General features: G+C 38.5%; 1 protein-coding gene across 2 annotated transcripts in view; it reads left to right on the forward strand.

Moving 5' to 3' along the window:
- LOC104590533 (Tetratricopeptide repeat (TPR)-like superfamily protein) overlaps positions 1-25,994 on the forward strand; it is a 77,800-nt gene that overhangs the window by 13,986 nt on the left and 37,820 nt on the right. For both annotated transcript variants that reach the window (XM_010249246.3, XM_010249252.3), the window contains exons 7-15: positions 40-102; positions 235-315; positions 447-541; positions 645-795; positions 11,330-11,416; positions 23,981-24,100; positions 24,197-24,328; positions 24,425-24,522; positions 24,908-25,031. In XM_010249246.3, coding sequence (XP_010247548.1) covers positions 40-102; positions 235-315; positions 447-541; positions 645-795; positions 11,330-11,416; positions 23,981-24,100; positions 24,197-24,328; positions 24,425-24,522; positions 24,908-25,031 — 951 coding nt within the window. The remainder of the gene's footprint in view (positions 1-39; positions 103-234; positions 316-446; positions 542-644; positions 796-11,329; positions 11,417-23,980; positions 24,101-24,196; positions 24,329-24,424; positions 24,523-24,907; positions 25,032-25,994) is intronic.

Raw genomic sequence — 25,994 nt, forward strand, 5'->3', positions numbered from 1 at the left:
CCTGAATGTTAAGGTTGTCTTTTTTTTTTCTTTTGGCAGAAAAATGATGTGCCACTTAGTGAAGATCTTGGTTGTTTGCTTAATGTAAATGATCTTAATGAGGTATTGTCTTATCCTTCATTGGCTGCATTGCCTCAAAACCAGTCAAGGCCTTATTTATTAGTAATAATCTTTTCAAACAATTATATAGATAGGATTCTGACAAAAATGTTAGTTTGCAAAAATTGAAAATAGATAAAGGACCTCATGCAAGATCTGTCTTCCAAACATATCATTCCTCACATGGAACAAAAGATACGCATGCTTAATCAGCAGGTACTTCTTTCTAGATCATTGGTTCTTGAGTTAAGATATGAAGGATGTAATGCTTTTTCCAGTGTTGTAGTGATTCAACCTATTTTATTTTGTCCTTGGTTCTCAACAATCTAATGTTGCATTTCTGTTAGGTTTCTGCTACAAGAAAGGGCTTTAGGAACCAAATAAGAAATTTATGGTGGAGAAAGGGAAAAGAAGATACACCTGATGCTGCGAGTGGTGCTATGTAAAATTCTATTCAATTATGTTATTTATATATATCATTATTCAATTCTTGTTCCACTGCCTTGACTATTATTCTAATCCAGACATTATAACCATTACTGAAGGTATACGTTCAGCTCAGTTGAGTCTCAGATAAGAGTCTTGGGTGACTATGCTTTCATGTTGCGGGATTATGAGCTTGCATTGTCCAATTATCGACTGCTTTCAACAGATTACAAGCTTGACAAAGCCTGGAAACGCTATGCTGGCATTCAGGTAGCTTCAATTGCTTGATATTATCCTTCCATCTGTAGGTTATGGTGGTTATTTGATGGTAAACTTGTTTACTTCTGATTATTCATTTTGATCAGTAACATTTATTTACTTCTCACTTTCTTTTGCTATTTGAATGCTTTAAGTGTCATGTTGATAAAATTTGTATCATTGTATTTGTATATCTTAATCCTTGTTAAGCTTCATGTCTCTCTACCTTTGCTTAATTCTTGCAACGATTTTCTTTTATAATTTTTTTAGAAAAAGGTAACATATAATGTATTAGATGTCAATACGTACATACATATAATGTACTAGATGTCAATACGTACATGCATATAATGTACTAGATGTCAATACATACATACATATTTTTTTTGAAGATAAATAAAAATTTATTGAAACAGGAAAAAACAGGATACAAGGAAAGGTGATAAGCAATCACCCGACTGAAATGAAAAACCCAAAGAACAACCTACTAAAGCTTAACACCTTTGTATGCCAATCCCCCCAAAATCCAATCACCCCAACAACCTAACCCCAAAACAAGCAAAAGCACCAACATGACACAGCAAAGAAACCCGGGCAAGAAAACCATACAGCACCCAAAACAAAACAGAACCCCCGCCTAAGACCAAAGCTTCCAACAGGTATCTCTTGTATGTTTAGGTTTCTTACAGTAGTCACAAATCAGATCCTTGTCCTCCATTCTTTGGGGTTTACTTAATGCCTTTGGCAAGTGAACTGCCTCATGCCGTTCCTTGCATCTGAAAGTACAAGAAGGGATAGTGCAGGCCGCATAGGTGACTAGGTGGTTTTACAGTGTCGCCTCGCCCAAACGCCTATAGTTTTGTATACTAGGCGACCGCGGGCGCCTAAATCCAGCTTCAGTGCTCTTTTTTTTTTTTTTTTTCGAAAAAACAGGGGCTTCTTCTTTTGCAGCCCAGCTTCAGTTCTTTTTTCTTCGAAAAAACAGGGGCTCTGCCCCTATACTCCTCCTCCTCCTCCTTCTTCTTCTTCTTCTTCCAGCCCAAATTCAATGCTTTTTTTTTTCCCGAAAAACAGGGGCTCCGCCCCTATTCTCCTCCCTCCTCCTCATCCTTCTTCCTGCACTTATTATTTTTAGCAGCCAAACCTACTCCCTTCCTAGTTCCTAAACTTATAAAATAGTTTAGGTCAGATTCCATCACTTAGGTACCTGGGCGCCCCATGGTCGCCTAGCCTCACCTAGTCGCCTTGGCAACTATGGCAGGCCGTTCCTATGCCTCTTTCTTTAAAGCCCTAACACAACCTTCTTTTGCTGGACTGTCCTTTCCTATTAAAGAGGTGTGGTGTCAACCTATACCTCCCAAGGTTGGGAAGCCTTCCTAGAAAGAGTTAATACATGTGATTTACTTCAAAGAAAAAGATCTAATAGCTGTTTGTCTCTTCACTGGTGTGTCCTCTGTAAATCTGATGGTGAGTTTGGATACCATTTACTAATTTCCTGTTAGTTTGCTAAAGTCATTTGGGAATGGTTTACTTCTCTGTTTGGGTGCAGGTGGACTCCCCCTTTGAATGTGAAAAGCTTATTCACTTCCATGCCTAACTGGTCAACAAAAAGGGCTAAGACTATATGGAGATGTGTTTGGGCTGCAGTTTGTTGGACTGTTTGGGAGGAGAGAAATTCACAGATTTTTTCAGATAAGGAGAGAAGCTTGGAAGTAATTTTGGAGGTTATTCATATTAGGGTGATACATTGGTTGAAAACTTTAGACTTGTTTGCAGATTTCTCAGTTGATGAGATGCTAAGGAATTGGAAGGAGATTGCAGAATCAGCTTGAGCTAAAAAGGCTTCAAGTTCCTGCTGGACCCCTCCACCTCATGGTTTTACTAAACTGAATTTCGATGGCAGCAGTATGGTCAATCCAAGGCCCTCTGGAATAGAGGGAGCAATAAGAGATGAAAAAGGGAATCTGTTAGCTATGTATTCTGGTCCAATTGGGGTGGGAGATTCTTTGAGGGCTGAGATACTAGCAGCCCTTGAAGGGTACAAAGGGTCAAGGACATGAATATTAATAAATTGATCATAGAAGGAGATTTTGAAATTGTGGTGAACTGGCTAAAAGAGGACAATTCTAGGCTCTGGAATTACAGCAATGAAAAGAGGAAACTTAAGTGGCTGACCTAGGACATTGAAATTCAATGTACATGGGTAAAGAGAAGTGCAAATTCCATGGCAGATGGTCTAGCTAGGCAAGGGGTGAACAGAAACTCTATGTTTTGGGCTGTGCTGTAATTGCTTTACATTTTGGGTGTACATTGGTTGTATTTGGGAGTTAAGATTGTTTAGCTCCTTTGCTATGTAATTTTCAATACTTTAATAAAATTCACTGTTATTGATAAAAAAATACTAGAAGGGATAGATAAACAACAAAAAAAATACTAGAAGGGATAAATAAACAGTAGAAAAGTGCAAAAGTTCTGTTTTGATATAAAATCTGTGTAAGAGAAAGAAAGAAAGAAAAGAGAAGGTTTGTGCAGAGAAGAAAAAGAGGAGAGAAGTTGAAGAGAATGGGAGAAGCCAAAATTAGGTTTGTCTGCCCTTTTCATTAGCTTATATACTCATAAATAAAAACTGAATACAAAAACAAGTATGCACTTAGTAAGTCGGCTACTTGTAAAAACTAAGTAAACACTCCTAGCTTAAACATAAACTAATGGGCCTTGGGCCCAAAACTCTTGAACTATGCTTTGTAAATAAAAACAAATGTTATCAGCCCAAAACTCAACATAAACAATAAAAAAATACTAGAAGGGATAAATAGACATGAGCTATATGGGTTTACCCACCTCTGTCCAACAACTTACCCATTGTTGTCAAGGCATTACCTGGGCGACTTGGTGCTCTGTATGGCATGGCTTATATCAAAAAGGTGTCTGTCTGGGTGACTAGATGTCTGCTTAGGTAGCAGAATCACAATGTGTACACCTTATTGTAATATTATTACTATAGCTGCACCTAATTAGTTTAATGTCACCTCATAAAATGATTGGGCATTCAGAACTTATCCATTGTAGGGGACTCTGCTAATACTATCAAATGGCTGAAGGACAAGGAGGGGGCCCTTGGAGGTTGAGCCATTATCTGGCTGAGGCAAGAGACTCATTGGAAAATATAAATGCAAACTTGCTGTGGATACCGAGGGAGTTGAATCATATTGCAGATGGCTTAGCTAAAATAGGAGCAAGACTAGAAAATCTGTACAGCAATAGGCTTCCCCCCTTGTAATTTTTCTCTTTAGCTGTTTGGGTTTTCTTTCTTCTGTGCAGTAAATCTGCTCATGTACTTCATGCTGTTTTAATGAAATCTGGTTAACCTTTTCTCAAAAAAAAAAAAAAACCATTCCTTCTCTCTTTAATTTCTCATATAGTTACTTCCTATAACCTTTATAATTACCTCCTGTTTTTCTCTCTAATAACTCCAATAATTACTCCCTCTCTTTCAATAACTCCTATATTTAATATGGAGGTCCTAGGTTGTCAAACTAGTGGTTGGCCTTTGAAATACCTTGCTTTGCCTCTAGAGTGCAACCCAAGGAGTGTGAATTTTTGGACCAGTTGTAGAAAGGTTTGAAAAAAGGCTAGCAGCTTGGAAGCAGAATTGTTTCTCATTAGGAGGTAGGTTAACCTTGATCAAATTTACTTTGGCAAACCTCCTGGTATATTAGCTCTCTATTTTTAAGATACCCAAAAAAGTCGGTACTTTGTTGGAAAAACTAATGACGGATTTTGTCTGGGAACTTGGAGAAGGAAAGAAGGATCACCTGGTGAAGTTGGAAAAAGTAAGAGAGAAGGCAGGTTAGGGGTGGAGAATGTGACTTGTAAAAATCAAGCATTTCCAAGGAAATGGTTGTGGAGATTCCCTCTGGAAAGTGAGAAATTGTGGCATAAGGTGATAGCAAGTTTACATGGACAATTGCAAAATGGTTGGGATACTGATGTCTCAGACAAAGCTACTTTGGCCTCTCCTTGGAAAGCTATTCATGCGGTAGTTCCCTTTTTCCTTGATCTAGTCAGCTATGGTTCTTATTCAGGGTCTAAAATTTGGTTTTAGGAGGACCTCTTGGTGGGTGACTCTACTCTTAAAGATGCTTTCCCCTCTCTTTACTCCTTATCTTTGCTTAAAAATGAACCTATTTCTTCCTTTTATTCTATTTCCAAGGGAGCGGCGTGGAACTTGGTTCTTAGAACAGGGTTAAGAGAGGCTGAGTGCTCCGTCATAATCAAGCTGTTGTATATCCTTGACTCAGTTTCTGTAGATCCTTCTTTTCCTGATGAAAAAAATCTGGATTCCTGACCCCAAAGGTTCCTTCGCTTATGCCTCCTTCCTTCAGTCTTTTGTTGTTCATGCTTCCAATGGGTCTTCCTTTCCAGTGAGTGAGGTGTGGTGCAAACCAGTTCCCTTAAAAATATAGACATTCTGTTGGGAGGTCTTTCTTGGAAAAATCAACACTCTAGACTTGCTACAAAAGAGAAGGAACAATATTTGTTTATCCTCTAACTGATGCTCATTTTCTAAAGCAAGTGGTGAGGCTGCTTGTCACATTCTAATTTCTTGCTCTGTTGTTACCTCTATCTGGCAGTGGTTCTTTGACCTCTTTGGGTGTAGGTAGAGTCTACCTACAAGCTTAGCTAGTTTGTTTGTAGGTGGAACTTTCAGGTGGCCAAGGAAAATAGGAAGAATCTTGTGGAGATGCACTAGGGTGCCTAGTGTTGCCTAGGCGACTGGGCGGTTTTCATGGGTTGCTTTGCCCAAACGCTAAATGATTTTCCTATTAAGCGCTCGCTTAGGTAATTAGGTACATGCCTAGGCGAGTAGGAGGGTGCTTAGATTGCCTACTATTCAGATGGTTGGCCCACACCTTGTTACATGTTATAACTTTTTTATTATGAGAATTATAATAAAACAAAAGTAAGAAAGTTTCTAGTCTTTGTCTAGGGCTTAAGCTTTGAACTGATTAGAGAAGAGACGACTGAGAAGTCTCCATTGTTTCAGTCCAAGTCGTCCTGGACCTCCAGGTAAGTCAAATCAAACGTTCTTCTACTTCTTCTTAAACAGTCAAAGTCATCCTGTTATCCCTATATTTTGTTTTCTTATATTTCTTAAGAAATATTTTTGGGAATGCAACAGGGGCTCCACCCCCTTATTTCTTCTTCTTCTTCTTCTTCTTAAATTGCCAAGTCGTCCTGTTATCCCTGTATTTTATTTTCTTATTTTTTTAAGAAATATTTTTGGTAATGAAACAGGGGTTTTGCCCCCTTATTTCTTCTTCTTCTCCATCTTTCTAAAACTCTTCCTCTATTTTTTGCATTCTTTTTAATAATGTTTTTTTGAATGAAAAAGGGGCTCTGCCCCTTCTCTCTCTCTCTCCCTCTCCCCGCTGCATTACTCCATTCTTCTTCTTCTTCTCCTCTTGGCTTTGGCTAGTGATTAGTTGCTTTTTATTTGCTTTATTGAATTGTTAGTTAAAAATTGGAATTAATATATTTAAATGATGAATATATGATGGCAGTTTATGTTTTTACATGAAATTTATACTTGAATGATTTTGTTGCTGATAGTTAATGTACAGGTTTGTTGGTTGGTATACAAAACTAATAAACCAACTTAGGAGGGATAGGGATCTATAGATTTTATGTTTTCAAATTCCATTGCCTAGGCACCTTGACAACCATGCTGCCGTGTTATGGACAGTCTAGGAAGAAAGAAATGCAAGACTATTCAAAGAAGAGAAGAGATCTGTGGAAGCATTCTTAGAATGTATTCTCTTAAGAGTGATTCATTGGGTCAAATCGTTGGACTTGTTCTTACCCTCTTCCTTTGATGATATAAGATGGAATTGGAGGGAAGTGGCTTTTTCATCTACAAGAACTAGAACAGTTCAGGTTTGGGAACCACATTCTGAGAGTTTTATAAAACTCAATATTAATGGCTGTCTCGGTAACTCAGGCCCTTCTGGTATAGGAGAGGTTTTTAGGGACAAAGATGGTACTATTTTAGCTTTATTCTAGGGCTCTATTGCTCAAGGAGATTCCACTAGAGCTGAATTATCCACTGTTCTGTGTGGGGCACAGATAGCAGAAAAACTAAACTTGAGAAGGCTGTTGGTTGAAGGGGATTTTCAAGTGGTGGTAAGCTGGCTAAAGAATGAAAAGAAAGCAGCCTGTACCTATTGAGAAGTGGTGAAGATAATCAAGTGTTTTTTAAGGGGAATGACAGGTAAGGTAAGGGGTTGTTAGGAAGCAATTATTTTGGGTTCAGTTGTATTAACCTTTTTTAGGGGTATTCATACCATATCTGTTCCTCACTGTACATTTTTGTTTATAATGATATCTGTTACCTATAAAAAAAATCAAAATCAAATTTGAATTTAAAGCATGCCAGTAAATATGCCTTAAAGCCTTAAACTAACTATAAAAAGTAGCAAGTAGGAGAATTTGAATCCTGGTTATTAGTGTGTGATGACCACAAGTCCACTGTTAAGCCAGCCATACTATAGTTGCTTGTCATAGATGTATGCATTTTGCTTCTTAAGTAAATTTTCTATTCTTAGGGGATTTTTGGCAATAAATGCTAAAATTAATTATTAAAATTTATATTCTAATAAATATTAACACGTTATTCTGATTTTATGAAAATTAAGACACACACACAGATATATATATATATATATATATAGAGCTAAAAGGTAATAGATTTCATTAATAGAGAAGTGTACATGAGAAAATGTACAAAGGAGACACTAGAAAGGACACACACACAGATTACAAGGGCATGACTCTCTCACTGTGTAAAAAGTCCCTATGAGTTCCAGCTTTAGCCAAGCTATCTGCTACAGAATTTAACTCTCTGGGAATCCAAAGCAAGAATGCATTTAAGGATTCCAGGATATCTCTAGCCTCATCCAAATAATGAGCTAATCTCCATGGTCCTCCACTCTTCTTCCCTAGCTATCTGATGGTGTTGATTGAGTCCCCTTTGGTAATTAGGGAAGAGATCCAAGATCTCTTGCGATCCGGAGCCCTGTTAGCACTGCTAAAACTTCAGCCTGTGTAGAATCTGCCAACCCTGTTGGACCACTATAAGTCCGCAGTAGATTTCCATTCTTTCCCTTAAAGAAACCTCCAATCCCTGCTAGGCCAGGATTCCCAAGGGCACTTCCATCGAAATTCAAGGTCACCTCCTCTTCTAAGCTTGAATGAAGGTTTCCTATTGCTTTTAGCGAGGAAGGAGAGGAGTAAATGATCTCTGCAGTGTTTCTTTGGAGGTCATTAAATGAAATGCCTTTGAAATCCTTTGAATTCAGAACCCATGAGTTGCACAACTGGAGTATGTGGGATAGCAGCTCACCCATAGTTGATAGTTCTAGTTTTGTTGTTGAATATTCAATTACATATAAATTTTAGTTCTTCCATCATTCTTTAATGGTTATTAATTGTTTCCCAGTATCACACAATTTATATAAACTATTAAAGTATGATTTTTTTTTATGTTTAAATAACTCATTTGTAGTTATATAAGACATATATATTGTTATTAATATATTTTTTTAAGATTCATTTGAGTTTCCTAGCATATCCATGCATATCTTGATTTTTCGCTCATATCCATGTGTGGCTAAAGCGTATCCTAATATGTCTCTTAAAATTGCCTTATCAATACATCTTGCGTTTCTGATACTTTGAACCTTGATTGGTACTCTTTTTGTAAACAGCAATCTGGTGTTTTTTTTTAATAGATTAATTTAATGCAATACCTTATTTTTTGAAAAGAAAAAGTATATGTATCGATCAAAAAAAAAGAAGAAAAAAGTATATGTGATGACACATCCTAAATATATTCTTTATTCTTTGTTTTGAGATTTTGCCTTTGAAACATAGAAGATCCAAGGGCTTTGATAAGAGAAAAAGAAAGAGAGGGATAAAAGTGGTTTCTACCTTTTTCTACAATTACTCTATTTCTCTTACATTAAATAGAAAATGGCTCTAACATGTGTTATTTTTCCATTTTCATTACTCCCTTAAATTTTTATTAGCACTAAATTATAGCCTTCTTTACAACATATCCAAAAAATGAATATGATAGAAATGCATATACTGAGATGGATTAGTGGAAAAACCAGAAAGGATAGGGTTAGAGAGGAAGTCATATGAAAGAGCTTAGGAGTAGCTCTAATAGGTGATAAAATGAGATAAAGTACCAGGAGAGGAGAAGAGGGACCATAGGGTAGGTTGGGAGGTGGTAACTAGATGCAAGAAGCTAGGTGGTTTTGGGATTGAGAATATCAAGAAAAGAAAAATGGCTTTATTGGGGAAGTGGCTATGGAGTTTTCCATTGGAAAAGGAAAAATTGTGGACAAAGATAGTGGCTAGCATTCATGGGCTGGAGGACAATGGCTGGGATCCTGGAATTCTAGCAATGACTATAGGTGCTTCTCCATGGAAAGCCATCCATGATCTTCTTCCAGTCTTCTCCCCTTGGATCAGGTATGGTTTGAATTCAGGTAACCTTATAAAGTTTTGGGGAGTAAGCTTGGGTTGGGGATTCCCCCTTGATGAAGAATGAATCCATCTCTTCTTTCCTTGTGCCTTTAGACTCATCTTTTGGGTTTGGGTGGAACTTGGGCCTGAGAAGGGCTGTTAGGGACACAAATCTCGGATGTACTTTGAATTTGTTAACCATTCTTGAAAATGTTTTCTTGGATCCCACTAAGGAAGACATTGGATTTTTGACCCCATCCTCCTCTGGTACCTTCTCTTGTGCCTCTTTCTTTGAAACCTTATCTCAGCTTCCTGCTTTTAGTGGTCTGTCTTTCCCTGTTAAAGAGGTTTGGAGCAAGCTCATTCCTCCTCGGGTTGGTAGTCTTTGTTGGGAGACATTCCTGGAAAGAATTAACATAAGCGACCTGCTTCAAAGAAAGAGACCCAATTCTTGTTTATCCCCGCATAGGTGTAATCTCTGTAAAGTTGATGGGGAAACTGGTTACCACCTATTGATTTCTTGCTTGTTTGCTAGAACTATTTGGGAGTGGGTATTCTCCCCTTTTGGGTGTAGTTGGACCCCCCCCTCTGAATGTGTAAAGCCTATTCCTATTCTCTCCTTACTTTAGCTGGCCAATGAAAAGTGGAAGGGTTATGTGGAGATGTATCAGGGCAGCAGTTTGTTGGTCTTTATGGGAAGAAAGGAACTCATGAATTTTCAGAAAAGGAGAGAACCATTGAGAATTTAATAGAATTGATACACTTAAGGGTGTCACATTGGTTGAAATCCCTAGACCTATTCATAGATTTCTCCATGAATGACTTGCGGAGAAATTGGAAAGAGATAGCTAACTCTGTCCAGGCTAAAAGGGTTCCTAGTCACTCTTGGACCTCTCCCCCCTCTGGTTTCATAAAACTGAATTTTGATGGCAGTAGCTTAAGAAACCCAAGGCTATCTGGTATAGGAGGAGTGTTCAGGAACGAGGAAGGGCTTATTCTAGCCATGTTCTCAGGCCCTATTGGGGGAGGAGACTCTCTTAGGGCTGAGATCTTTGCGGCTTTGGAAGGTGCCCAAAGAGCAAGAGGGTTGAACATCAAAAGGTTGGTTCTTGAAGGTGACTTGGAGGTGGTGGTGAGATGGCTAAAGGAAGACACCACTGGTTTGTGGAATTACAGCAATGAAAGGAAAAAAATTAAATGGCTGACTGGGGACATTGAGGTGAAATACAGTTGGGTAAAGAGAACTGCTAACTCACTTGCCGATGGGTTAGCCAAGCAAGGGGTGAATAGGGATTCTTTGTTTTGGGCTCATTTCTAATCTTGTTTCCTTTGTAATTTTCTGGTGGGGGAGTTAAGACAGTTTACGTCCCCCCTCTCTTGTAATTAAAGTTTAATAGTCTTAATAAAATTTACTATTATTGATCAAAAAAAAAAAACAGAGAGAAAGTAGGCTAAGATGGTTTAGTCACATTCATAGAAGACCATCTACAGCACCCATAAAAAGAAGCTATCAGTTACAAGTTGAAGGGGCTAGAAGGGCTAGGGCCAGACCAAAAAGAGGTGGTTGAAGTAGTAAGAAATGATTTAAGTGCTAATGTTATGAGTAAAGCACGTTGTTATTTGCTCAATTTATATTCATGCTGATTGATATATAAAATTAGACAACTAACCTAGAATTTAGGTTTTTTTCTTGGTACAATTCTGTCACCTAGGCAACTGCATGCTTCATTATTGCCTAAAATGAGCCTCACTTGTATAAGTTTGTTTCAAAATGTTGTAATCTTGCTTTTTACTTGTCATGATTGGCAGATTTTCTGATGTGTTGCCTAAAACGACCTACAAGAACATTGCTTTAATGACTTTTTTTTTTTTTGTTTTTAAAGTTTACTTGCTTATTACTGCTATGAACAATGAGACTAGCTTTTACTGTTAAAATGATGCTTCTGCAGATCTGTGTTGAAATTTTCCTACAAACAAATACAATATTCTTGATTTGTATCATTCTGGTTTGCAGGAAATGATGGGTCTTGCCTACTTTATGCTGGATCAATCAAGAAAAGATGCAGAGTATTGCATGGAAACTGCTTTTAGTACCTACTTGGTATGGTAGTTCTTTTATGATAACTAAAAAATATGGATATGTAAAATGCTGCAATACACAGCAGTCCCTAGGCAGCCCTGCAGTACACAGAATTGATCTTTCAATTCCCTTGCTAATTGCCACACTTCTGACTCCCCTTAGAACTAGCAAATGTGCACGTGATGATGGTGATAGTATTTCTGTGTATGAAAATAAATTTTTTGATACTTTTTTTTGATAATTGATATTCATCAATTATCACACTTATTTTTGTTTAATATGATGAATATATATTTTTTTTGATAATTGTTGAATATATAATATTAGAGATGTGCCCAAATGTTTATGACAAAAGTTATTTACTTTGTTTTGCTTTTTGTATTTTATCTCTCTTTTTTTTTTTAATTTTTATTATTTAATTATAGCATCAAGGGTTGACACATTTGATCCAAAAGGTTGAACTGTTGACCCATCACCAAATAGGAAAACAATTTCATTTTTGGGTCAGTTTTAAATTTTGTATTTCATTTTCATTAATTATTGTTTATCACACTTATTTTTCAAGTATTGGATATAGATCAAGTAATGGAACTTACTTTTGATAAAAAATATTAAAAAATATGGGCTTTATACTATTAACAGTATTGGATATAGATCTAGTTAATAAAATTTATTGGTGAGAAAATACCAAGTCCTACTTCCTCCCCAGGTTTACAAGGTAACCAAGGTAACTGTGTGAATTCACTTTTGGTTACTAATGATGCTAGTGATGTCTCTGCATATGCTACAGCAGGAAGCCATTGTCAAAGAGAGCCCAAGGTTGGTGAAGGTACCCAGGATGGAGAGGCAGGAAGTGTAGCTTTAGGGGGGGGGGTAGAAGAGAATGGTATTTCAGGGGAAAATAAAGAATCTATTGGGGAAAGAGGGCAGAAGCAGGTGGAGCAAATGAGGTAGAGGTGTCAAGTCCAAAGGAGGGTGAATCTGATGATGAAGTTCCGTTGTCGAAATGGGCAGAGAGGATGGGCTTAAAAATATCCAAGCTGGGTTTGGAAAGACTCAAAAGAAGAATGAGGTTGGCGGGGGAAGAGTATGTAAGAGGAAGGGCAGGGAGGTAGAAAAACTCAGAGATGGGTGGGGAAAGAGGGTGAAGGAAGGGGAGAAGAGCGGAAGGAAAGGTAGAAAGTACAAAAGGTAAGGTAGGGGCTAAGCGGTGTGGTGTTGTAATGAAGATTGTAAGTTGGAATGTAAGAGGATTAGGGAGAGCAGCAAAAAGAAGGCTCATAAAGGAAGTATTAAGGGCAGGGAGGTAGAAAAACTCAGAGATGGGTGGGGAAAGAGGGTGAAGGAAGGGGAGAAGAGTGGAAGGAAAGGTAGAAAGTACAAAAGGTAAGGTAGGGGCTAAGCGGTGTGGTGTTGTAATGAAGATTGTAAGTTGGAATGTAAGAGGATTAGGGAGAGCAGCAAAAAGAAGGCTCATAAAGGAAGTATCAAGGAGAGAAAAGCCAGATGTGGTGCTGTTACAAGAATGAAAGGCACAAAACATTGATAGGAGGTGGGTAAGAATTGTTTGGGGAGGTAGAGGTATTGGATGGGCCATGGCTCTATCTTGTGGTGCTTCAAGAGGGATAGTTACTCTATGGAACGAGGAGATCGTGGAATGTGTGGAGGATTTAATAGGAAGATTCTTAGTGTCTGTGAAACTACGAAGTGTAAGTGACAATTTTAGTTGGGTGCTAAAAATGTATATGGGCCTAACTCGTACAGGGAAAGGAATGAGATGCAGGAAGAATTGGCAGATGTGAGAGGACTATGGCAAGGCCTGTGGTTCTTGGGGGGTGATTTTAATGTGATAAGACATGTTGCTGAATCAAATAATCCAAGGCAATGGGTGACTACCGGTATGAGGAGATTAAATAATTTTATAGAAACTTTTGAGTTGAAGGAAATTGAAACTGGACAAAATAGGTACACTTGGAATAATTGCCAAGAGAATCCGTTATGCTCAAAGTTGGATAGATTTCTTGTTTCTCAAGACTAGGAGCATTGGATTGATTTGGTAGGTAGAATGTTACCCATGATCACCTTGGATCACTGGTCGACATGTCTCGGACAAGGGACAAAAGCCCTTTAGATTCGAGAACATGTGGCTTACGGTCTCGGAGTTTGTGCAAAAAATCAAGAAGTGGTGGGAGGAAGATGATCCTCAGGTTGAGTGGGAAGGACTTAGATTCCATAGGAAGCTTCGGAACCTAAAAGAGAAAATCAAGGAGTGGATCTTAATAAGTTTGGGAGATTAGAAGAGAGGAAGATAATTTTGATAAGTAGATTTGAAGAAATAAATAAAAAGGAGGAATTAGGGTTGGTGGAAGCAAGGGATAAGGAAGAGAGATTTAATTTGAGAAGAGAGTTAGAAACTACACTCCTAAGAGACAAAATGATGTGGAAGCAGAAATCAAGAGTGCGTTGCATCAAAGAAGGGGATGGGAACACAAAGTACTTTCACATGATTGCGAATGGAAGGAAAAGGAAGAATCTGATCTCTCTATTAGAATTGGAAGATGGCACATTAATTAATCAAGATGAAATTGTAAAGGCCTTGGTGGATCATTTTAAATTGATTTTCAGAAGGCCTCTATTAGGAAGATGGAAGTTAGAAGGATTAGACTGGCCAGTTTTAGAAGGTACATAGGTAGGTACTTGGAAAAAGAAGTCTGGTGCTTGCCATCCCAAGGATTCTCTATGGCTTTCTACCAGGGCCTAATGGATTCTCTATGGCTTTCTACCAGGACTGTTGGGAGTGGATTAAGGGTGATCTTATGCGTGTCTTTGAGGAATTTTATCATAGAGGGATGTTAGCAAGGGGTAAATGCTACTTTTATCGCATTGATCCCAAAGAAGTCTGGTGCTTGCCATCCCAAGGATTTCAGTCCAATTAGCTTGGTAACAAGTTAGTACAAAATCATAGCCAAGGTTCTCTCTCTTTGGTTAAAAAACGCCCTCCCGTCAATGATCTCTCAATTCCAAGGGGCTTTCATCCAAGATAGACAAATTTCAAACCAAATACTCATTGCTAATGACTATGTGGAGGATTTCAAGAAAATGGATAAGAAGGGCATTGTGTGCAAGTTGGATCTAGAAAAAGCCTATGATTTTGTGGGTTGGGAGTTCCTGATTGAGGCATTGAGAAAGTGCGGATTTGGAGTAAGATGGTGCAAATGGATTAAGGGTTGTCTAAAATTCTGCCACTTCTCAATTCTAGTAAATGGTGTAGTCAAGGATTTCTTTGTGGCCCAAAGAGGAGTGAGACAAGGGGATCCACTTTCTCCCTTCCTTTTCACAATTCTAGTAGAGGTGCTTGGTAGACTGATTTCGAGGGCGGATGAGAGGGGTCTTTTAAAAGGGTGGATAATAGGATGGGAGAGAGTGGTGGTAACTCACCTACAATTTGCGGATGACATCATTATCTTTTGTGAGAGTGGAGGCGAGTTAGATGCAAGAAACTTAAAGATGCTAGTGAATCTATTTGAAAAAGTGACAAATCTAAAGATGAACCTCAATAAAAGTGTGGTGGTGGGGATCAAGTTAGCTCAAGAGGAGATTAACTTGTGAGTTGGGGAGCTAGGCTGTTTACGGAGTGACTGGCCGCTGAGGTATCTAGGTCTTCCCCTTGGGGCAAATCCTAGAAATCTAGAGTTTTGGAACCTAGTTGTGGAAAGGTTTGAAAGGAAGTTGGTGGTGTGGAAGAGGAACTACATTTCTTTGGGGGATCGTATTACTCTCATTAAGTCAACCTTAGCAAATCTTCCGGTGTATTACCTCTCGGTGTATTGCATGCCTCAAGCTCTTGGAAAGAAGTTGGAGAGGGTAATGAGGGACTTCTTGTGGGAACCGGGTGATAAGAAGAAAGATCATTTAGTAAAATGGGAACTAGTGAATAGGAGGGAGTTTGGAGGCTTGGGATTAGGGAGAATGAAGGGAAGAAATAAGGCTTTACTAGGAAAATGGTTATGGAGATTCCCTTGCGAGACGGATAGGTTGTGGCTAGCATACATGGGCTCTCAGAGAATGGTTGGGATGTTGGAGTATCTTGTAGAGCTTCTAGCGCATAACCATGGAAAGCAATTCACAAACTCCTTCCACTGCTGCTCCATGTCAGGTTTGATCTCAATTCAGGTAACAAAATTAACTTTTGGAAAGATGTGTGGGTGGGTAACTTTCCTTTGAAGACACTGTTCCCCTCAGTTTATGCCCTTTCCTCTCTTAAGAACAAATCGGTTGCTGATTTCTTAATCCCTTCTCCCTCCCAGTCTGGTTTTGCTTGGAATTTGGGGTTTCGTAGAAATGTGAGAGATTCTGAGATGGGTTTGGTGTCCTCTCTCCTTCAGCTGCTAGATGGGGTGTTTCTTGATACCTTCAAACAAGATACTAGGCTTTGGACCCCTCACCCCTCCGGAGCCTTCAGTTGTGCTTCCTTCTTCAAAACCTTGTCCACTTCTGCTCAACCTGGGGTACTGTTTCCAGTCCATGAAGTTTGGTGTCACCCCATTCCCCTATAAGTGAGTGCTTTTTTGTTGGGAGGTCTACCATGGTGCAATTAATACCTGTGATCTGATGCTGAGGAAGAGGTCTGGCTGGTGCCTTTCTCCTAATTGATGTTGTTTGTGCGAGTCAAGTGGCAAAACTGCTTTTCATATTTTTGTCTCCTGTGCTGTTGCTAGCTGTATTTGGAACTGGTTTTTCTCTCTCTTTAGATGTAGGTGGTATACCCCAATGAGTTTGGAAAGGCTATTTGAATACTCCACTTTCAGATGGCCAAAAAGAGGTAGAATGCTATGGAGATGCACTCGGGCAGCAGTGTTTTGGGTGATATGGGAGGAAAGAAATCTGAGAATCTTTGAAGAAAAGAAAAGATGCAAGGAAGTGCTGATAGAAGGGATCATGATAAAGGTGATTTCGTGGGTAAAATCTGTGGGATTGTTCTCAGATTTTACTGTGAATGCTATCTTCAGAAATTGGCGGATAGTAGCTTCCTCTTCATCAACTAAAAGAAGGTCTTAAGAGAGTGGGATCCCCCTGATTCTGGCTTCCTCAAATTAAACTTTGATGGAAGTAGTTTTGGCAACCCAGGAATATCTGGAATTGGAGGGGTGATAAGAAATGACAAAGGGGCTGTGGTGGGGTTGTTCTCAGGCCCTATTGGAAGGGGAGACTCCACTACAGCTGAACTAAAGGCAGTGGTTTTTGGGATACAAAAGGCTATGGAGTTGGGAGTGAGAAAACTGGTTGTGGAAGGCGATTCCAAAGTGGTTATAAGCTGGTTAAAGCAAAATGAAAAGACTCCCTGGCTCTATAGAAATGAAATTAAGAAGTTTAAATGCTTTTCCAAGGACATGCAGTTGTTAATACAGTGGACTCCAAGAGCGGCAAATGGCTTTGCAGATCAGCTAGCAAAACAAGGGGTTAACAGGGAACATTGTTTCTGGGCTCAGTTATAAGGCTGGATAATTAAAAGTCAATAGTTGGCAAACTCTAAATTCTAGTGGGGTAGCTGAGGCTACTCATTTCTGTAATCTTTCTAAATTTATAATGAAATCTCTTTTACTGATAAAAAAAGAAAATACCTTATTTATAGGATTTATTGAGTTAGAATGAATTATAAAAAATGAGTTAGAATTGGAGTTAATACCTTAAATATATGATTTAATGAGAGAGAATTGAATGAGGTGAAAAGTGGTTTCAAATTACATTTTCTACCCTCACAATTAGAGAGGGACCAAATTCAAAAATAGGGGTATTTTAGTGGAAAACGTTCCACACCCTCATTCATACTTTTAATAGTAGCATAGATATGTCTAAACTTCCATGGACCATGCATTTTTCTTTTTAGTCACCCACCACAACAAGGGAATCAACTTCCACCGCTATATCCTTGAAATTCAATAATCTCCCCAATTTGAGCCCTTGTTACAAGGAAAGTAACTCTGCCTTTGTTGACTTTCCTTGTCCTATAGGTCCCAAATAGAGTGCTAGGGTCATCCTGCTGCTATATCCATTATACCTGATGCTCATGGATTCCCCACACTGCTTCTTCCATCAAGATTCAGCTTGATTTGCTGCTGCAATGGGTGTGCCCAAGTGCAACAGAGAATTAAACTTGCTTAGATGGAGTTCAAAATGATTCATCATAAAAAAGGTGGAGTTTGAAATGTGCAACCAACCCCTCAATATATCTTCTATAGGAAAATGTGCAAACATGGTTAGAACCATAACCGAATGAGCTACCTTGATCATAATATTCTCGATAATTGCTTCTTTGATACATGCTTATTCCATGAAGATCTTGCTTTCCTTCCAAATACACTGCAGGCCTACAGCTCTGGCACACCTCCAAAGTACCTTAGCCCTCTTTTTGGTTGGATTGAAGGACTCTTGGAATACCCATTCCATATTGTCAGGAGGCTTCTACTTACAATCAAATAGAGAAAGTACATATTCCCAAATACTGGAAGAAAAAAGATGGGAGAATAATAAGTTGAGAGTGTAGTTTCACCATTCACTCTACAAAGAATAAACATTTGGGGGGAGAGTTACTAGTTAAGTCTCCTCATTTGCAAAACCTTGCAAGTATTGATTTTTAGGCGACCAACCTTTGAACAAAAGGCTTTTATCTTGGGCAAAATCAGACCCTTCTAAATGGCCTTTGGGGGGAAAATTGAAGATAGAGAGATAGAAGAGAATGAAAGAAGGAAGTATAAGAGAAGCAACCAAGGGAATTCAAGGTCCAAACTCTCTCATTCAAGATAGACAAATCTACAAGCACACCTAGTATAATCTCATCTTCAAACTTTTTTTAATCCTAGGTCCCAAGACAGACCAACCTCAGAGACACAAGCCCATACGTAGCAAAGTCTCAACCTCCCTTAAACCTCTTTTGAATCCTATGGTCCCAAGATAGGCCCAAAAAAATAATATGGCCCTTTGGAAGGAAATTCTGTTGAATAGAAAGGAAGACCTAGAGAGGGATAAGGTGCTTAACGCTTTGGCAAGCAAAAAAACAGAGATCGGAGAATTTTGGTGGTTCATCATGAAATACAATTACAAGGAGATCAAATCGATTGAATTAGAAGGGGGTGGCAAGAAAGAAAATTGGGAAGACCAAGAGAAATCGATAAAAGACCCAAGTGAGGGAGAAAAGATAATAGAAATTGTAGAGGTGGATGATGACTCCAAGTGATATGAAGTTTCTTTCGACATGATGGTTTAAGAGTTGGGAGCAGAGCAAGAATTAATTAACATGATTATAGCAACTCACTAAGACTTTGGGGCGGTTGGGATTACAGTAGAGGTAAAGTTAGATGCACACAACTGTTGAGGAGGGAGAGAACATCCTATCATGAATGAGGAAGGGTGGGGACAAAATAGATGATGAAGATCCAAAGAGGTGTGCAGGTATAGGTGGAGCTTTCAGGGATGAAGAAGGTCAAATTATTGTCATGTATTCGGGGCCTATTGGATGGGGGGATTCTCAGAGGGCTGAAATACTGGCAGTCTTGGAAGGGATTAAAAGAGCACAGCAACTGAATATCAGAAAACTGGTGGTGGAAGGTGACTCTAGCTTGGTTATTAGGTGGCTACAGAAGGAAGACTTCAGTTTGTGGAAATACTTAAATGAGAAAAAGAAAATTAAACATTTGACTCAAAACATGGAAGTTCAGTTTCAGTGGACTAAAAGGTGTGCCAATTCCTTGGCAGACTCTTTGGCTAAGCAAGGGGTGAGAAGAGCTATTCTTTTCTGGGCAGCTTTGTAATATGAAGTAAACTTTCAGGGAGGGTTAAGAGATTTTACCCCTCCGTCCTGTTGTATCCTCCTTTTTAATCTCTTTATTAATAAAAGTTTCTGTTATCTATCAAAAAAAAAAAAGATCCAAAGAGGTGTGGGACAGCAGGTCAGGAAGTGGGGGGGATTTTTTTTGATCAATAACAGAATCAATTTCATTAATTAGAAACAAGTACAATGGGTGAAAAAGGGAGAGAGAAACTGTCTTAGCCCTCCCTAACAGAAATTTCAGCTACAACATAGTTCAAAATAAACTGTTCCTTCCCACACCTTGTTTGGCAAGTGTGTCAGCAAAAGCATCGGCATCTCTTCTCACCCATTTGAAGTTCACTTCTCCCCCCGTAACAACTTCGTGATTTTCCTCTTCTCATAGATATAACACCACCACCCAACCTCCTCTTCCTCCTGAGGCCACTTTATCACGAGCTTTGAGTCACTCTCTACTAAAAGCATCATGATGTTCAACTCTTTAGCCTTTTGACTGCCTTCCAAAACAGCCACAATTTTTGTCCTCAATGAATCTCCTATTCCAATTGGACTTGAATAGATCACAATGACCTTTCCTTCCTCATCCCTGAAGAATCCTCCAATGCCAGATGGACCTGGGATTTCCTTCACTGCTGCTGTCAAAGTTGAGCTTAATAAAACCACCAGAAGGAGAGGACCAAGAAGGGCTAACAACCTCTTTGATAGAAGAAGAAGATGCAACCTCCCTCCAATTCCTCATCAAACCATCTGCAGAGATATTCTTAAAAATATCCAATGTCTTCGATGATAGCATCCCTACTCCTTTTTTTATCAAGAAAAATTCTCTATTTCCTCTTGTCCTATATTGTCCTACAGACTGCTGCCCTTGTACATTTCCATAATATTCTTCCCCTCTTCAATGGCTAGCTAGAAAAGATAGAGGCAAACGGGCTGTGTACATTAGGAGGATTTTTCCACCTATATTGAAACAAAGAAAGAAACCATTCCCAAATTGAAGAAGAAAAAGGGCAGGAGATTAATAAGTGATACCAATTCTCACCTTTGGCCCTACATAGAGAACACCAGTGTTGGGAAAGACACCAATTAGGTCTTTTTCTTTGCAATAAATCACAAGTATTAATTCTTTCTTGGAACACTTCCCAACACAAACCACCCGCTTATGTGAAATAGGTTTACTCTACACCTCCTTGATCGGGAAAGACAACCCTTGACTATCACTCAGCTGAACAAGGGATGAGAAGAAGGAAGAACAAGTGAAAGAATTGGAGGGAGACAAAGTCCATATCCTCCTATCTCTCTTTTTCGTATCTAGACACACCCTCTCAAGGTTTGAATCAAACTCATGACACTTGATAATTTTACACTCATGTAGTCCTCTTCTAAACCCCGAGTCCCAGTCATACCCAATACTTTAGTTAGATGGGATCAAAAGAGAATAGATGGGTTCCTCCTTACGGTTGGAAATGGCATAGAGAGAGGGTAATTGTGTTTTGATAGGAGAATTGTCCACCCAAACATGACCCCAAAACTTAACAAGAGATCCGAACCTTGGAATTATCTGATAGAAAGGCAAGAAAAATGGAAGAATATCACAAATGGACTTCCAAGGAGAAGCTCTTGTAGCCCTAGTCGAAATTCCAATGTCCCAGCCATCAGCCACAAGCCCGTGAATACTAATAATCACCTTTGTCTACAACTTATCCCTGTCAAGAGGCATTCTCCACAACCATTTCCCCAACAAAGCAATGTTCCTCTTCTGTATATTACTGAGGCCGAATCCTCCAAACTTCCTACTTCTATGCACCACTTCCCACCTTACTCTATGATCGTGATCCTTCTTCTCCTCCCCTGGCTCCCGTAAAAAAATTCCTCATCAATTTCTCTAGCCTTTACTTACCCCATCCGAAATCTTAAGGACTAACAAAAAATAAATAGGCAGGTTGGCTAAAGTAGATTTAGTCAGAGTGATTTTTCCTCATAGGGACAAATAACTATTCTTCCACGAGGCCAATCTCTTAGTGAAGCGGTCAAGCACGAGGTTCCATAAGTTACTATTTACCTCATGAGGCCAATCTCACTGAGAAACCATACAACCCTATATTTCTGCACTTTCAGTAATCTCCCTTTCCTCCATATTCAATCCCGCCATGCAACTCTTATCAAAATTAGTTTTCAGATAGGACATTTTCTCAAATAGTTGCACAACCATCTTTAAATTCCTCACCCATCCAAGATCGCCCCCTTTCACAAAAAAAAAGGAATGTATCATCAGCAAACTGCAGGTGGGTAATCGGTACCTCTTCTCTTCCCACCCACCACCCCCTTATTAATCTTCTAGAATCCACACTATCAATGAGTCTCCCAAGTCCCAAATGCATCTGCAATCAGATCAGGATTAATGAGTAATCAAAGCATTTGAAGATTTTTAGGAAGAATTCTTTTGCAGTGAGAAGATATGGAAATCAGAGAAAACACCAAAATGTTTTGGTCTCAAAGTTTTTGTTAGATTGAAAAGGAGGTCTATTTGGAATTTATGGGTTTCTGTTTGTTTTCTCAGTGGGGTCAGTTTCATGTTTGTGAGTATTTGTTCTATGGAAGTTGATGTTTTGTGGTTGGTTGGGTTTGGTTGTTTTCTTTGGTTAGAGAGTTTGACGTTTGTTGGTTTGTTTTTCTCTTGTATGGTTGGTTTTATTGGTTTGGAGTTGTGTTTGGAAGATGTATTGTTCTTCTCTAGGGTGACTTCTGGTTACTTTCCTTGCACTCTTCTTTTTTCTTAATAATTTTTTTTTATTTTATTACAAAAAATTGTTCTTATTTAATGATATGACATAGGGAGCTCAATACTTGTACTTAAAAGGAGCTTCATCCAATTAAAGATCTTCCCAAAATTTTGCTTTGTTTCCTGAGGATGCATCGAATCTTGTGTGAGCTAAGAATAGAGGGTAAAGACAGCTGATAGATTTCCCAGGAGAAACAAGAAATGATTGTGCAGATAGGCTGGCATTCCTGCCATTAGCTTCTAAACCATGTATGCTTCTAATCACTGAATGCCAAAGTTTGTCTATGTCGAAAGCACCCAAGCTATTTCTCTGACAAAGAGATATTGTGAGCGATTAGCTTTCCCCAGGTTTCCTTAAAAAAATTCCTCATTAAAGCCTCCAATCTTTTTGCCACTTTCACTGGAATCATGAAGACTGATAGGAAGTAAACTAGATGGTTAACCAAGGTTAATTTAATAAGGGTGATACTACATCCTAGCGAATGTATCTTTTTTTTTTTGAAGAATAAAAAGGAAATTCATTAAATTGAAAAAGATGCAGTACATCTCAAAGTACTGGTTGTCTGGATGACGAACCATCTGCTTAACAGAATTACTCTGAAAATGAATCAAAATTACATGGATTCAATTCCAAAGTATTCCAGAAGTTCTCTAACAGATCTTCCTTTTGTACAACTTCCTAGCAAACTTATTTAAAACAGGGCCCCAAAAGCTCAAGTCCTAGGTTTTCCACCTAAAAGTAGGTCCAGATAGTTTAAAGGCCAGGAAGATATTGAGCAGTCCAAATACCATCATATCCATCCACCACATTCACATCCATTTTATTCCACTAGACAGCTTTTTCCAAGGTTGATTCTAAGATTTGAAATTCAAACATTTGATGAGTTGATGAAAATTCTGGACTGCTATCCCATTATCTTCAAAGAATCTGATGTTATTATTAGCCATTTGCAATTGAGTTACTCCGACCTCCTCCCTTGCCACTTTAATTCTCTTAATTAATTCCCATGAATTGGCTCTTGGGATGAGACAGCTAAGTACATCAGCCACTAGGATGAACAAGAAGGGGGAGAGAGGGTCTTCCTGTTGAAGTCTCTTCATGGCAGGAAAGAAGTCCTCAACTGATTCATTTACTAGAATGGAATAGTGGCAAGACTGCAAAAATCCTTTGGTCCATTTCCTCCATGTTACACTGAAGCCACACTTCTCCAAGACAAAATCCAGGATTGTATGCTTTTTCCAAGTCTAATGTGCACACCTAACACTTACCACTACCTTTCCAAAGATGTTGGAGACATTCATTGGCAGTGATGATCTGGCCTGCTATTTTTTTTTTGATCAACAAATAGAAGATTTATTATTATAAAAGGGAAATGAGATTAGAACACATAAAGGCAGGATTTCCAGTCCAAAAGACTAAACCCCAGATTACATAGCAGCCTAAAACTGTTGCTGTCTCATTACCCCTTGCTTAGCCAGTGAATCAGCCAAGCCATTTGCAGTCCTTGTCACCCATTTAAAGTCAGCATTAATATCCTTGTTTATCCAGTGATTTGGCCTGTTATTTGCCTATCCTGAATAAAAGCTCCTTGATGCTTGGAGGTGGTAGAAAGAAAAACTTCTCTAAGCCTAAGAGAAAATCCTTATTATTTTATAGATGCTACCTACCAAGCTGATTGGTATGATATTCTTCATTGATAGATCATAAGCGCCCCATCTTATTTTGGCTTTGAACCATGGTGTGTTTTCAAGTAACTATTCATTCCCATTGAAAAGTTTAACTCCTTCCACTAAATACATACTTTATCATTTTATGAAAGAGAGCTAGGTTTGGATAGTTTTTCATTTTATGAATTGGATTACACAATTTATGCACATGGAGTCACAAGTTTGTTAAATTACTTGTCATTTATGCATTGATTTTATGGTTACTTTTTGCATTTTATACTTAATCATATTAGAATGAATGTTATCTATGCAGAAAATAGGGTCATCTGGTCAGCGAAATGCTACAAGGTGTGGTCTTTGGTGGGCAGAAATGCTCAAGGCCAGGGATCAACATAAAGAGGCTGCTAGTGTCTACTTTCGCATTTCCAATGAGGCAATCCCTAATTCCCTGTAACTGAATCTCTGAAACACAAGCATGTTGTTTTGTGCTTTTGACATTCTTTACCTTCTGCCCTCTTCTCTTTCTTAGGAACCTTCATTACATGCTGCAGTGATGCTTGAGCAGGCATCTTACTGCTACTTGTTTTCCAATCCCCCCATGTTACGCAAGTATGGATTTCATCTTGTTCTTGCGGGTAACCGGTACTATTTATCTGACCAGGTACCTGCATTTCTACAATGAAAATTTTGTTTTTCCATATAGAAAATTTTATCAGTATTTTGAAGTAAGTTTATTTCCCGGTCTTTTTCATTCCAGAGAAAACATGCAATTCGGACATACAGAAGTTCTCTTTCTGTTTACAAGGGAAATTCGTGGAACTATATCAAAGATCATGTTCATTATCATGTTGGAAGGTAAGGTATCTGCAATCCATAGTGTTAAATTTGCATGAACCTTGTCACTGAACCACTCATTCCACTAGGTTCTGAGATATGCTAATTTGGTGGCCAGTAGACCTTCTGGGCATGGGATTTGGAGGCTTTGTATAGAGCCTTTTCTTAACCAGCATAAGAGTTAAGGGTTGTATCACTTTATGTTTAGAATTTTGATCATATTCGTTTATTCTATTGCTTCCCCCTTCTCTTGTGTGGGATTCTTTTGGGTCCCTTTTAAGCGGCCCCTGCTTTTTATCATTCTTTTTTTTTTTTCTCATTTAATGAACTCCTTTGATCTGTTGTCTCTTGAAAGAATCTTCAATTCTGATTTTCACTTCTAAATGAACTTTTCCATTTGATTCAGGTGGTATGCTATTCTTGGGATGTCTGATGTGGCAGTCAAGCATATGTTGGAAGTCCTGGCATGTAGCCATGAGTCCATCTCAACACAAGAGTTATTCCTACGGGACTTTCTTCAAATTGTCCAGGTACTCACCAGTGGGGAACTTATCTTGTCTTTCTTTTTTCTTTTCTTCTTTTGTTAAATAATTGTAAATTTATAAATTATAACAGCTAAAGTAAAAGTAGAGCGTTAGGGATGATAGTTCCTTTTTATAGGTTAGTTCAATACATCCTCAGTTGGTCATGTTATGGGATTCTAACTTTTGGAGGTGTCAGGTATGGGAGAATGGCAAATTAGAGCCACCATGACTATTCATGTGGAGAATGATGCATACAGATGTCTGTTACCCACAGTCACTTGAAGTCTTAGCAATGATGTTTTTAGTCTCTCCTTTCATCTCAAGCAACATCTGCTGTGATTTTTGTGAGTTTTTAGACTTAACAAAATGGCTTAAACTTGTTTCATTTTACTCCACATCACCTATTTCGTAGGGGTGACTTTCAAAATCAAGCCCTTGTCTTTACTGTTGGCAATTTCTGGCCCAAGCCGATCATTTACCCGGTTGATTGGTTCAGTTAACCGCTAGTTCGGTTCGTCAGTTTTTTGGTTTCCAATTTTTATAAAATATATTATAAATAAATATATAAGTATATAATAAAAATTTTAGAAATGCATATAAGTGTTATATTATAAATAATAAATAACATATTACATATTATAAATATATATTAATGCATATATATTCATTTACAATATATAGATAATATAAAATATATATAACATACACACACACACTGGTCAGTTTGGTTAACCATTGGTTTTTTAGATTGGTTAATCGAAACCGAATCAGTACCTTTGGTTTCATCGATTCGGTTCAGTTTTTTGGTTTTTCTTGATCACCCCTACATCCAACCCATCCATTGCTAACCCACCCATTTAAGGTGTGGGTTGAATTACCGATTGGGTCAAATAAAAAGGGTTGGGTTAGGTTTGATTATGGGTATCCATTTGGGTCAACAACGTGAAAGAAATTCAGTATGCTATTCTC

Source organism: Nelumbo nucifera, chromosome 6, assembly GCF_055504915.1.
Source record: "Nelumbo nucifera cultivar China Antique chromosome 6, China Antique-T2T, whole genome shotgun sequence".
NCBI lineage: Eukaryota > Viridiplantae > Streptophyta > Magnoliopsida > Proteales > Nelumbonaceae > Nelumbo > Nelumbo nucifera.